We start from the raw sequence: 13,608 nt of genomic DNA on the forward strand, positions 1-13,608 counted from the left end.
ACGAGATCTGAGCCAGGCCAAGCTTGCTAGAATTCTGCTTTCCTTGCAGACAGATTTAAAGGAAGACATGCCTCAGATGCAGCCTCCTCCCTCCCAGCTTTGCTTCATAATGTTGGGGTTTAGTTGTTGACCTCTGCTGCAGTCTTAAAATGATAAATTCCAGATTACACGCATGGGTTGTTTTTCTGTCACCGTTGTTGTTTTTCCGGGCAGTATGAAAGGATCCATGTTTTACGATAATACGGTAAAGAATCCATTTGGACTCGAGCAATGTAATAACTCGTTTGATTCGTAACCAGAGTCATCTCAGAGCCAGATTTCAATATTGGCAAAGCATCGGGCTGCAGACCTGGCCCATCTCTTGGGGAATCTCATGCTCTAGAACTGTGCGAGACTTTTTCTTTTTATCCCACCTGCCTGTTCACATTTAATTTGTTCTTAGCCGTGTGCAATGGATTAACATTTCATCAGGGTAGATTAAGAGTGAATTGACATTAAAGCAGTCTTTTTCTGTTTTCCTCCTGTCACTGTTAGGCGATCAGAGGCCGGGGTGGGGGCCCCTTCGGGATGGGGAGGGAGCACTTGTCCAAAAAGTGCGCTGGTGAGGACGGGGGAGATAAGCCGGAGCTTCAGTGTGAAAATAAGTCCCAGTTGCGGGTCGGAAGGCCTGGTTGGAGCCCGCAGCCGGTTTCATCAGTCTAACGAGATGTCACATGGAACAAAAGCTTTCGGGGTTTTATTTAGCTCCTAATCCACACGCTGAGAGAGCCGAGGTCCATGTGAGCGCACCAGCCGGGAGGGGGGCCCGGCGGGCTGGATGCAGGCCTCCTTTCTGGGACTGAGCCGTAAAGAAAAGACCTGGCGCTACCACTGGAGAGTGAGGCAAAGTTACCGTGAGTGTTGTGTTTTGTCTACTAAGGTTTCGGAGGATTAATAATTTAGGCCATACTTTGAAACAGAAAACCCACAGTTGGTTGTTCCTGCTGTCTTGGAAGGGATAGAATACAGCCAGGTCTGGTTTTGATGTATGTAATTGAAGATTTGTAAAGAAAGGCTTCCTCCTCTGCCTTGGCCGCAGTCATTTTTTTTTTTCCAATGCCGGTTCCCAGCAGGCATATAAATATCGGTCGATCTCAGAGCTGGGATGCTGCCGGGTGGTACGAGGACCCCTGGGAGATCGCTGAGGCTCCGGGGAGGAGAAGCTCCCTGACAGACAGAGGCGGAGAGGGACCTTGGTACGAGCGGCCGAACCCTGGGCTGCAGGATGTCACCATGCCCGGGGCCGCCGAGCCTGGCCGCTACCGGGAGGCCTTCTACAACTCGGTGGCCGGAAGGAAGAGCTCCGTTCCCGACTTCGCCTTTTACGACAGCAGACAGGCGGTGATGTCAGCTCGCAGGGCCCTGCTGCCGCGGGATTACTACAGCGACCCGGCCAGAGCCGCCCGGGCCCCCAGAGAGCCTCAGCACCATCACGACCCGGGAGCTGGCCAGCTGCTGCCCGATTATGGAGCCCTGGGCAGCAGGATGACATGGGAGCCAGTGCAAGGCCGGGCCCCTGTCCTGCACGACACCGGTCACCTGTACCGCGATCCCAGAGGTAAAATGATCCCTCAGGGGCAGCGATCGCAGAGCGAGGCCCCATCGCCTGCGCGGTACTCGCGGGAGCTGGCCGACAGCAGGTTTGGGGCGGAGGCGCCCGCCTACCCTGCCAGCCAGGTCTACAGCGATGTGGGCGAGAGGCCTGTGGATCCTGCCACCGCTACCAGGCAGGCGGCCCCCACGTGCCTGGTCGTGGACCCTGGAGCGGCTGCTGCTTCCGAGGCCAGCCTGGGAACAGCCCCGGGCTCCCTGAACCGAGGCTACGGACCTGCCCGGGAAAGCGTCTACCCCAGGACGCCTTATGAGAATTGCGAGGCCGACCTGTCCGCCTTCCGGGGGCCCGGCAGCAGCAAGAGGAGTGCGATGCCCGAGTTCCTGGCCTTCCTGAGGGCGGAGGGCGTGGCCGAGGCCACGCTGGTGGCCCTGCTGCAGCAGGGCTTCGACTCCCCGGCCGTCCTGTCCACAATGGAGGATGCGGACATCAAATGTGTGGCGCCCAACCTGGGCCAGGCCCGCGTCCTGAGCCGCCTGGCCAGCAGCTGCAGGACGGAGATGCAGCTGTGCAGGCAGGGCCGGGGAGGCTCCCTGCCCCGGGCACGCTCCAGCAGCTTGAGCCACCGAAGCGAGCTCCACGCTGACTTGTCTGGTCTGGACGCCTCGGCCCTGCGGCCCCAGCCGGCGGGGCCCCTGCAGGCGACCTCCCCCCAGGCTGCAGATCCTGCTCGCCGCCCCTCCAGTGCGCCATCCCAGCATCTCCTGGAGACCGCGGCTACCTACTCTGCCCCAGGGGTGGGCGCCCAAGTCCCCCACCTTCCCTCCAACTCTGGGTACAGTTCTCCCACCCCTTGCGCCCTGACGGCGCGGCTGGGCCCTACATACCCCCCGCAGGCCGGGGTGGCCTTGACTAACCCGGGTCCCAGAACTGCCTACTCCACGGCGTACACGGTGCCCATGGAGCTGCTGAAGCGTGAGCGCGGGGCAGTGGCGTCTCCCCTGCCGAGCTCCCACAACAGCCCCCAGCTCCTGCGGAAGCCCAGCGTCCCCCTGGAGCCCTCCACCTTGCTGCCAGCCAGCCAGAGCCTCCACACGCCCCACCCGCCCTACCAGAAGGTGGCCCGGCGGACGGGGGCCCCCATCATTGTGTCCACCATGCTTGCACCGGAACCAAGTAATGCACCCCCTCCCTGCCTTTCCTCATTTGGGACGTGGAGGGGACGGTGGGGGCAGAGATTTGAGCACAGGACAGTAGGTCCTCGTGTTCCTGTTGCTCTCTGGCCAAGCGCGGAGAGACCAACCCTCCCCTGGACTTGGTCACGCTTACACGCACACTCCGCCGAACCGGGCACCACGGCCAGCTAGCCAACTGGCGAGGGTTCTCTTGGGTGAAAATAGATTTGTGGTTCAGGCTGACCCACTGGGTTGGCATTGCCTCCCCTTTTCTCTAGTTGAGCTCAAGCCGATTTGTGGATTTCCCTTTCCAGTAAGGAAACACAACTGTGTTTATGGGAGAAACCCAGAAATCATTCAGAACAGGATGAAACCCTCAGCTCACGAGCGGTGGCAGTTTCTCTCCAGTTCACATTCAGTGGCTTTGGAGAAGGTGGGATATTTGTCCAACGCCTCCCCTAAATTGTTCATCGTTCACTTGCCGTTAGAAGTACATGATAGTATGGAAACGCACCTCTGAAGGGTCTACCCAGCATCAGAGGTAGAATTAATCACTGCAGAGCTAAAAACGGGTGTGCTTCCAGAATTGTGGGTTAAACAAAGCAAGATGTTGAAATCCCTTAGAACTCCCTGTTTCAAAAACAGACTTAGCCTCACATATTGGAAAACACGGTTGGGAATTCTGCTTACTTGTAGGGAAGAATATATTTCCAAGTTGAGGAAAGAGAGAAGGATCCTAGCTGTTCTCTTCAGAACACGAGACAAGTGTAATTGAATGCATGTGTTTCCCTGGGCGTCTGGATAAAGTTCCAGGTGGGCATCCTCTGAGCAACACTTAAGAATTTTTATTTTGACTCTAGAATCTTTCCTGGCCATTGAAGCTGTAAATCAGCTTTCTTCCTTTCTTTCCCCTGTCCTCCCCAACATAGTTTAGAAAACTGAATCTTTTAAATGAAATTCTTTTTCCTGAATAACTAGCATTATAGGGTGGAGATAGTGGGACGAAAATCGTGGTAAAAATAAGATGTACCTGTTTGAAAATACCCCTTAAATAGCCATGGGTGGGGACTGGGAGCCTGATCTTGCAGCTCTGAGATATTGCATTAGGGTTATCTGTTATATTGGTGAAGCCGCTGATGATTTGGCTACTCATAGACTGAAATGGCTGTTGCTTTACATGCTGACCTCCACACACGTTTCTTTCTTATTTCCAAAGGGACGCTGGTTGGAGTTTTCTGTTGTCTCTCCCTGTAGGTTGTGGTTTTGTCTCATGTATGGATTTTCTTTTTAAGTCTTATCATAAAATTTATTTGACTTTTTTTTTTTTTTAAATCAGTGTGTGTGTGACAGGAGGAAAGTCAGACAATATTTCCCAGGCCCTGTGTCTTCCCTTTCACAGTCAAACATTCTTTCTTTGCAACCAACTAATTTGCATGGCGATGACATTTGTTGCTTCAGTAATTTCATCTGATAATGGCTGGGCTTGCAAAGCGGATCTGAAAACATTTCCTTAATTATGTGTTGCTAAGCAACGGGAGGGTTTGGTCATAATCACAGAAAGATTATCTCCACGCTGAAGTCCTGGAAAGGTTTTGCTTAAGGAGGACCTGTTAAATTGCCTTCTTTTCTTCTCTTTTTCTGTTTATTTTGCACTGCCTTCTAACAAAAACAGTCGCTGTTATTTGGGTACGGGGGTGAGGGATCTTATTTAAGTTGTTTGGAGTGTGATTGTTAACACACGGTTTTGCAGACCGAGGGATATTGATTTTTGTTTCATTTGCATGGCAGCAAGCCAGTGCCAAGAAGTCTGCAGTCGGAAGTCTGCCAGCCAAAAAATTTCTCTGTCAGATGATCTGTCCCGTAGCAGTGGTTCCTCTCATTCCTTCTCGAACGTTCACTGTGTCATCATAGCCCTCCCCCAAAAACAGTGTGTCAGGGACCGGGGTAGGAGCTTGGCTTCCCTGGGAGCTTTGAGCCTGGATACATGGCATTTTGTGTGGCAGATTTCATGAAGTCAATAGCCAGGTTGGGATCTGTCGGAACCTACAGTCCATAACATTCATTGTTAAGGAAACCACTGCAGACCTCGGGTCTAGAAACCTGAAGCTCACAGGGGCAGCCCTACCGCTGCGGCTGCTGAGCTGAAACGGGAGACTGCGATCTTTAAATCCAGATCGAGCCGCCTTGGACATTTGCGGCACAACCAGCACGAATAAATCTTCATTCTGGTTTTCGCTTAACTCACATGTTTCCCTCTGATCTGGAGGGGCAGGGGATGCCAGGAGTTGGGCTTAGCTCCTCTCTCCCTTTGGAGGGGTGATCTGAGTGTTTGCAGTGGGTGGGTTGTTTGTTTTTAAGTGCTTGGTTTTATTTTTATATGCTTTGGATATTTTAATTTTTTCATCTTTTGTACATTTTTAAAAGTGACTTTCCAGTTACAGTTATTACAAAATATTGGCTATATTCCCTGTGTTGTACAACACATCCTGGAGTAGATATTTTAATTTGTATTTGCTTTTCTCGGTCCATGAACTACCTGCTTCATCTTGGTTGGCTTTGTTGCTCTAAATACCAGGCTCCTGTTTGCTAGTGCATGGACCGGGCAGTGGAGGGTGACCAGGTGAGGACGGGCCCCAGGGCAGCCCCCAGCCCCCGTGACGCGGGATGAGTGGGGCCGCGTGTCAGACCCACGGGAGTATCGGTACCCAGTGGATCTGCTGTCGTTTACACACTGACCTGCTCGACTGGGGCACAAGCTGCGGAACCTTCTGGCAGCGGCTCTAACCCAGCGATGCCCCCTCCCCCGCACGTCACATGGTGTCAACCTCGGCCAAGGATTTGCCGTCGCCCGAGTCCCCCCCTGTGCCGGGTGCAGCGGGTGCGTCGTGTGAACAGCAGTGCTGCAGCCATCTTCACGGCTTTGTCCTCCGAATACAGTGCCACACGCGGGCTGCAGGGGCCTCAGAGCTTCCAACGTGAGAGATGCAGCCCCAGCCCGCTCTCTTTCTGGCCCTTTTCAGTTTCCTTCCAGGCATTTTTCTCCAATAAGTGCATCCGTGGCCCCCATCTAGTTGCCGGGGGCACTGCCCAAAGACCCTTCAGGACAGGACAAGACAGGGGTGTCTGCAGCCCATTTATACTGGGGGTGTGGGAGAGGCTGGTGGTGTCACAGTGTTATCTGTCACCAGAGCTGGTCACTTGCGTGGCAGTGTTTGATGTGATACTGATATCTTGGCACTGGTTTCCAGCACCGTGGGAGTGCATGCCGGGTCTCCTGGGTAGGAAGTCCCATCAGAATCAGAATGGAGGATTGTTCCTGTCAGGCCCACGCACGCCTGGTGATTCTGCCCGCGTCCTTGCCTTTGTTTTTGAAGGTCCCTCTGCACGTGAAGATCTGTGCTGGGGAATGGGGTCCAGACGATTCACTGGTTCTGAGGGTGATGACCCTCAAACCATCAGCCTGGAGGAGGCCACCATGAGGCCCCACAGACACCCTCCTGCCAAGCCAGTTGATCACACCCATTCCCCACCCCCAAAGCAGAGCCAGCCCAAGAAGGGTGGGCTCAGCCAGACCCCTGCATGTCAGTATGTGGGGACCGTGCCCCTGAGCTGGCCCCGCAGAGCAACGGGATGGTGACACCAGCTCTTCCGTTGTCAAGATCCTGCAGCCTGCCCAGGGAGATGTGTAAAGGAAGTAGACCTCTCCCGGGCTGCGGTCCAGGGCAGGGTTCCTGAGCACAGACCCCTGGGGGCTGGTCCCCTCAGCACTGCTCCAGCAGCCCCTGCTGTGTTCCGGGCTTGGGGTCAGATGTTTGGTGCTCACAAGTGGATGCACCCCAGCCTGGGCTTCAGGTGCATCCCCCACCCTCCGCCCAGTTAATACATAAAAGAACAGTTACTGCAGTGTGAAACAAGGGCCAGGATAGGGACACACGTGGGGAGCCTGCAACACTCGGGGAAGCATCCCCGAGGAGCGTGAGTGCGCTGGCAGGGGAGGCTGAGGGCAGGGGTCAAACTCCAGAATGACCGTCAAACTGCACACGTTGTGGTGGGGCTAAGGGAGAGGACGCTGCCCAAACCAGCACGAGGGTGGGTGTACGCGTAGGTGTAGCACGAGAAGGCTGTCGCGGTCCTGGCTGTTGCCTAGTGACTCCCTGGAACGGGCTTTCTTGAAGAGTGATACACCTCCATGGTCAGGAAATCCTAGCCACGTGTAGCTGGCAGGGGACTCGTCCAGGGTCACCTAGCAGGGCTCGCCGCCTCCTCTGGCCGGGGCCCCTCTCCCCAACGGTCTCCCTTCCAGATGGAGCCCGGGAAGGATCCATGTACTTCCAAGATGCTGACAGCTAGGCCATTCCAAGTAAAACACCTGAAATAAGTCCAAGGTCGATAAAATCGACAGGCTTTTGTTTTGCTTTTGCACTTGGAGGGTCTTTCGGGCTGGCCACAGGGTGCGTGGGTTTAGCGTCCAAGGTCGCCCTTTGGTTGGTTCACTCTTCTTCCCTTCCTCACTCAGGGTGCCCCCCTTTGCTGGGCCAGCTTTGAAAGTGGTGCTTTTATCATTGTCATTGTTCCTTGGTTACTTCTCAGGCCGGGAGGCAGGACTCTGGCTTTGGCGCACTCGGCTCAGAGACTGGGCTTATCCCACAGCGACCTGTCCCTCAAAACAGCCTGCTCTGACCTTTTGGGTGTGGACTTGGTCCTTCTGTCCGTGGAGGACAGCGTCTAGGTAAGCTGTGGTCTGGTGGCCTGGAGGCGTCCCAGCTGCTATCTGTGCCAGGGCAGGGGGCCACGCTGGCAGGCCTGAGTCACAGAAAAGCTTAACGGGCCTTTCACAGAACTGGGTATCTGGACCCTTCTGTCAATTTGCCTCTTCTGTGGCACCCCACCCCTAACCCTGATGGCTCAGACCCCCTCTGCAGGGGTGTGTATCAGTGATCGTACAAGGAGTGTGATCTGTGGGAACTTGGGTTTGGACCCCAGTTCTCTGCCTAATAATCTGGGAATACCCCCCACCCTCCCCCTTACTGGTGAAATGGGCTCCCGGCCACTTGGAGGCTCTGAGGTCATTGTAGGTTTTCTGCCTAATGTGATGGGAGACACGGAGAAGGTGGTTAATGAAGCTGTTCCTTGCTGTGCTTTCCTGCGAGTTAGTTTAAGGGAACTGATCTGTGTTCTCTCAGAGGAAGATGGGGCTAAGACTATTGCTGGACACCGGGCAGCTGTGCCCGAGCTCCTGTCACCAGACCCTCTTCGTGTGGCCTGAGCAGCACCAAGTTGCCCGGCACAGGCTGGCCATGCCTTCTCATCTCTAGATGGGCGTTTGGTCTTCCAGTTTTACAGAGTGGCCCTGAGTAATAGAGATCGGGGCGTCACTGGCCTCTGCCTTCAGAAAGTGGCCCGTCTGACGTGGCTTTGGTCTCTAGGTAACAGTTCTGTGTATTAGTATCTCTTTCCAACCCCAGACTCCTCCAGGGATGATTGCCTCTCTGAAATGCTTAGAAGAGGTGGCAGTCTCGTCCACGGCGCCACTTAGATTTTCCAGGGGACACAAGTGCCTGAGCCCGATGCACAGATGGGGTGAGCCTCGGTGCATTTATCTGCCCAAGAAAAGGCAAAGCCAACAGACCCCCTCGCCACATTACTTCTTTACATGACCCTTGCCCTTGAGAGTCCAGTGTCCACTGGACACTGGGCTTCTCTAACCTACATTCTACTGGGCGGACCTGGGTGGGCCATGGGGCCCAGGAAGCAAAACTCAAAGTCCTCACTGGTTTTTGGTACCAGACACCTGATTGGCAAATACTTTCTCCCATTCTGCAGTTGTCTTTCTACTTTCTTGATATCGTCGTTGAAGCACAGAAGTTTTCATTATTGATGAAGTCCAGTTTATTTTTTTTCCCCCTCTGGTTGCTGTGGTTTTGGTGTCATCATCCAAGTTCATGAAGATTTGTGCCTCAGTTTTCTTCCTAAGAGTTTTGTGTAGTGTTAGCTCTTACATTTCGGTCCTTTTGAACCATCCTGAGTTGACTTGAATCTGGAGTAGGGTAGGGGTCCCACCGCATTCTGCTGCCTCTGGATACTCAGTTGTCCCAACACCGTTTTTAAAAGAGAAAAACCAGCATATACTAACATGGAAGATTTTCAGGTGTTTGGAACCTATTTCTTGCCCCTAAGATTACACAAGGCAAGAATTCTGAAGCTATTTGATAGGCTCTTTGCTAGTACATGGGTTTTGTTTGGTTTTTTTTTAAGTTTATGAAAGGGAAATAATGCTTTAATCCATAACTGATTAGCCCTTGTTAGCAATATAGAAGCTAAATGTACTTAAGTTAATGTGCTGCTGGGTGTGTTTTACCCACCTCTGAGGCTGGCTTACACAAAGGACTTTTCTAGTTGTTTTTCATGTAAAGGGGAAAAAAACCCAAGACTGTTGACTTTTATTTGCTCCGTCCTGCTCAGGGAACAGGAAGGTACGTGGCAGTTAAATTTAACCAAACAGTGGTGCTCGGCATATGAATAAAACACCCTTTGCCAAATTGTTAGGAGAGCATAAAATCAAACCTGTAAACACTGGTCCCCACTGAGAGGGTGGGCGGTTCCTGGGGATGCGTTCTGAGTGCGGTTGAGAACTGATCCCAGGAAGAGTTTGCAAATGTGAGCGGAACAGCTTCTTGTTCAAACGTGGGAGAGCTGGGTGAGAAAACTCTGGTGCAGAGTTTGTGCTAGTAAATGAGGTCTCTGGGCTGTGCTCCCGGGGACGGGAGGAGAGCCTGAACTCACTCTGATGCCTGTGTTCCAAGTGCCGCTGTGTGCTGTGCTGGTGAGGCCGATGGGGAGCGAGTCCTCCCGATACCGGCTTGGTAGGAAAACGTCGCCCCCCGCAGGGCTCAGAGGGAGCCCCTGGCCCCAAGTTGCCCCTGATACGCCTCTTGCTCTCTACCAGGACTGGGGCTGGAGAAGCCAGCCTTGAGTGCATCTAGGGCATACACAGCCCAATAAATAAGAGTAAATGTCACCATTCTGCAGCATTTGACCACAGTTATCTCATCTGAATTCCCAGGAAGACTGTCTGTAGGCATTTCCCCTGTCAAGATGAAAATTCTGAGGCTCAGAGAGGTTAGCACTCTTCCCCAGGTCACACAGCAGGACAGGGATTTGGGGCCAGCCTGTCTGACTCCAAACTTGTGCTTGGTCGCTGTGTCGTGATGAACCACCAAGCACAGCACGTTAGGACAGCAGGGGAAATTCAACAGTGGTATGAAGTCAGGGAAGGGCGGGGGACACCAGCCCATGCTGGAAACCAAGGTCCATGTCAGCAAGAGAAAGTGAAGAGGGTGATTCCAGAGTAGGAGTCCCAGGGTGCTCTGAGGCTCACTTCCCCAAGTGTGGCATCGACAAGATGGACCTACTCACCCCTCGGAGAGCTCTGAGGACCACGTCAGTGGGCTGGCCCAGGCTTTGCACATGCGTAAGCTCAGTGCTCGTGTGGCCCCAGGGGCACCTACTGGCTCTTGCCTGTCCCTAGTTGTACCCGGCAGGACTGCACTTGGTCCACGCTGTTCTGTTGCAGAGCCAAGCCCCTCTCCTCTGTACTGTGCTGCCCTCTGGGAGAGTCAAGGCAGTTAATTCTTCTGTGTGATTAAGTGGAATGTAAAATGTCCTTTGGTCCTAAGAGGATTTAAGCCTGGCTATCAGGAAGAGCTCTCACACACACAAGGGTAAAACTGAGTGGGTGGGAAAATAAGCGCAGGAAAAGATGAAGCTGGGTGATAAGGCCAGAACTCAGCACTCTGTGGTCCTGTGCGCAAGGACAGGTGAGAATTTCACTCTGAGCTTCCTAGCAACCAAAGTAAAGAGGGAAATGAGATCTCTCGAAAGATTCACGTTGCTCCTAAGATGGGACCAATGAGCCCTTTGCTCAAAAAAATCCTTTTTCTGAGCAATCACGAGCTGAATTTCTCCCACCCTCGACAACATGTCCAAAGAATCAGCATCCGCTCTAGATGTGCAGTGTTCCCGCCCCATCGTGCCTCAACCTACACCCTCCCATTCACAGGCTCTACTACCTTGTGACAACTTCCTGCATCTCATCTAAAAATTTTGTTAAAATTTTTACCAGGGCCTTATCCAGTTGAAGTTGATAAGCTCACAGGCGCAGGCTTGGGGCCTGGCTGGGCTTCTCCTGCAGCAAACAGCTGACTTCCTCTCCAGGGTGTCTGCTGCTTCCTTAGCCCAGCCCTCGGTGGGCATTGCCAAGTCCACAGGGAAGTGGCGATTCTTCTCAGTTGAGGGGGCTCTGCCTGGGGAGCTGAATGCTGTCGCCAGCAGCCCAGCCTGAGCCGGTCCCTTCCCCCTCCATCTACGGTGCTTAAAGCTCACCTCTCAACCTAACCGGCTTTTCTGCTGGGGAGTTGTCTATTAAACACTTTATATTTGAAGGAATAAATATGACTTCATGATGGGTTCTAGTGTTTTCCTATGTACTGGGCTTTGAGCCTGGATCGCTTTAGACATAAAGTTACAGAGGAAAAGCGCAGGGCGGGGACGTCCCACCAGCTGTTGCACTTGGGAGAATTAGCTTCCTGGCTGCTCTGGGGCCTAAGGGCAGCACGCTTGGCCTCTGGCCTCCCGGACAGCAAGCCTGTTAAAGGGTCCTTAAGAATCACTTTCCTTTTGGGTTTTGGAGCCACAGGAAAAACTTAAGTTATCTGAAAGCCTTGTGCTTCTTCCGTCTCCATCCCGGCCTTGGTGGCTGCCATAGCTAAGAAGCAGGGGGGTATTTTGTTCTTATGGGCCCTCGGCCCAGGCAGTACAGTTAGAAACCTAAGCCTGAGTCTGCTAGGCTCGTCCAGTGGCCTTTAGGGAAAAGGACATCTTGTCTGTTCCTCAGGGGCCCTGGTGGAGTCGGTCCATCTGATTCCAGGTGGCTGGCCAACCAGAGAAGCAGCAGCCCAGGAGGTCTCGGGGCGCGGGGCACGCGGGGGCCAACCTGCTCTCCAGTGACGCGGCTGCTGTGGCCCCCTGTTGACCTCGGCCAGGCGAGCCTGGAGGGCCAGTGTTGTTCCACTGCTGCTTCCTGGGCTTTGGAGGAAAGGGCCCTTCCAGGCACCAAGAAGAGTGGGGTGTCCTCCGCCTGGTTGGGGACCCCCTCCAAGGGGTTCCCTGGCCCCAGTCTGCCCCGACAGTGCTGTAGCCCACCTGCTGGGTGCCAGGCCCCTCCACACGCTCGCCTGGAGAGGGGTCGGGGCAGGTGACTTACGCTGTTGGTGCGTCGACTGCAGCCTGCCCTGGTCACACCAGCCCGGCATGAGCCCGTCACAGACAAGCTGGTGGCACTCAGGCCAGTGTGTGGGCCTGCGGCGCCTGCCTCCGCCAGACTCCTGGCGTCCGTTGGTTCTTTGCTCATCTTTATTCACGTAATTTGTCTTAAACATCCCCTTCTGTTGTTGCCATGGACACATTTTTAGAACTTGAGAAATAACTCAAGTGAAATACCCAGTGGCCTCCGCTGGCGGTCCCCACGCCGTGGGCAAGGCCTTCCTGGAAGTCCCCGAGGCTCAGAGGCTCAGCCCATCCCTTCTCAGCCCCCGGCCAGGGGGAGACACCGGTCTGGGCTGCTCGGCTTCCCCGCCCAGTGTCGGGGCTCCAGGCAGGGCGCGGATTTCTGAACACCTCCCGCTTGAGGGAGGCTCTGGGTGGAGAACAGACTTTGTGTGCCTCGCATGTGGTCCTTGGAGTTGCTGCTGAGTTTGGCGTTGATAAGAGAACCAGCGATTGCTCCCCCGTCCGGGACGATGCTCTCAGGGCGGCAAAGCACAATTCCGAGAGCAGACGGTGACCCAGCGGTGCCAGCATGGGTGGCTTTTCCTTTGGTGTTGGCCACACACTCACGAGGACGGTCTCCCACCGCGAAGCCCTGGCATCCGGCACCATTAATGAGCTAATTGTTAAATGAATCTCTGCGCAGTAACGGAAGAAGGTGGCCGAGGAGGCTCTCTGGGCAGGGCTCTGGGCGCAGGCCTAGCGAGGTCGCCCAGCACTTGTGGCAAAGGGCGTGGACCGGGTTTTTCCCCAGGCTGATTGAAACCTCAAGGAAACAGACATGGTAACTCACTACACACTGCGGGTATTTTCTAGCAAGATGCTGCCGTGAGGAGCTCTGTCCTCCGACGAGGCCTGGTGGCCCGGCCGCCTCTGCAGCTACTGTTTAGAAGGGACAGACCGTGTCCTCCCGCCGTCTGAGGCGGTGACTGGGTGTGAGAGGCCCGTGACACCGAACAGCTGTGGGTCACCTGGGCCCCGGCTCTGTCTTGTCCACATGGCCCAGAGCTGGTCAAAGCTCAGTCCTCTGAGCTCATCCAGCCCCGAGGCCCTGGGGCTCCAGTGCCTCAGCAAACCCTGCCTGGCCAGAGGCCACCTCCAGGTTGCTCCTTGTAAGGACGGTCCTGGAAGGCACAGGCACGTGAAGTCCTGGCTTAATCCTTTTAGGGGCTGAGCAGAGGTCAAGGGCCAAGCTGACCTCTTCTGGACCAGGTTTCTTATCAGCCGGGCCCATGGGTGTAGCTGGGTCTTAGGACTTTGTGAAGTGAGTATGCGTCCCTGAGAGTGGCTGGGCGAGGGGCCGTGTACTCATGGGTCGCTTCCCCCCCCCCCCGCCGTGGGCGCTTTGACTTGCCTGGATGCAGCCTTCCCGTCTGCGTGGTTCTGAGGGCTCCAGGGGCAAGCAGCAGACCAGAGGGACTTGGGGTGGGCCCTGGGCACGTCTCAACTTGGGAGGAATGAATGCAGGATGGAGGGGCTGTGTCTCTCCCCTGGCGCCACAGGATTTCATTGCATGGC

The 13,608-nt window shown here is 54.7% G+C and overlaps 1 protein-coding gene across 2 annotated transcripts in view; it reads left to right on the forward strand.

The window, feature by feature from the left end:
• CTBP2 (C-terminal binding protein 2) overlaps positions 1 to 13,608 on the forward strand; it is a gene marked incomplete at its 5' end in the record, with an annotated part of 161,111 nt that overhangs the window by 120,854 nt on the left and 26,649 nt on the right. The window contains one exon of one of the 2 annotated variants that reach the window (XM_081231275.1): positions 1,096 to 2,767. The exons of the other annotated variant lie outside the window; for it this stretch is intronic. Within the exon in view, the coding sequence (XP_081087401.1) occupies positions 1,096 to 2,767 (1,672 nt within the window). Of the gene's footprint in view, positions 1 to 1,095; positions 2,768 to 13,608 lie in introns of those variants that run through there. 2 annotated transcript variants of the gene reach the window in all.

Source organism: Mesoplodon bidens (genome assembly GCF_964165515.1).
Source record: "Mesoplodon bidens genome assembly, chromosome: 1".
Taxonomy (NCBI): domain Eukaryota; kingdom Metazoa; phylum Chordata; class Mammalia; order Artiodactyla; family Ziphiidae; genus Mesoplodon; species Mesoplodon bidens.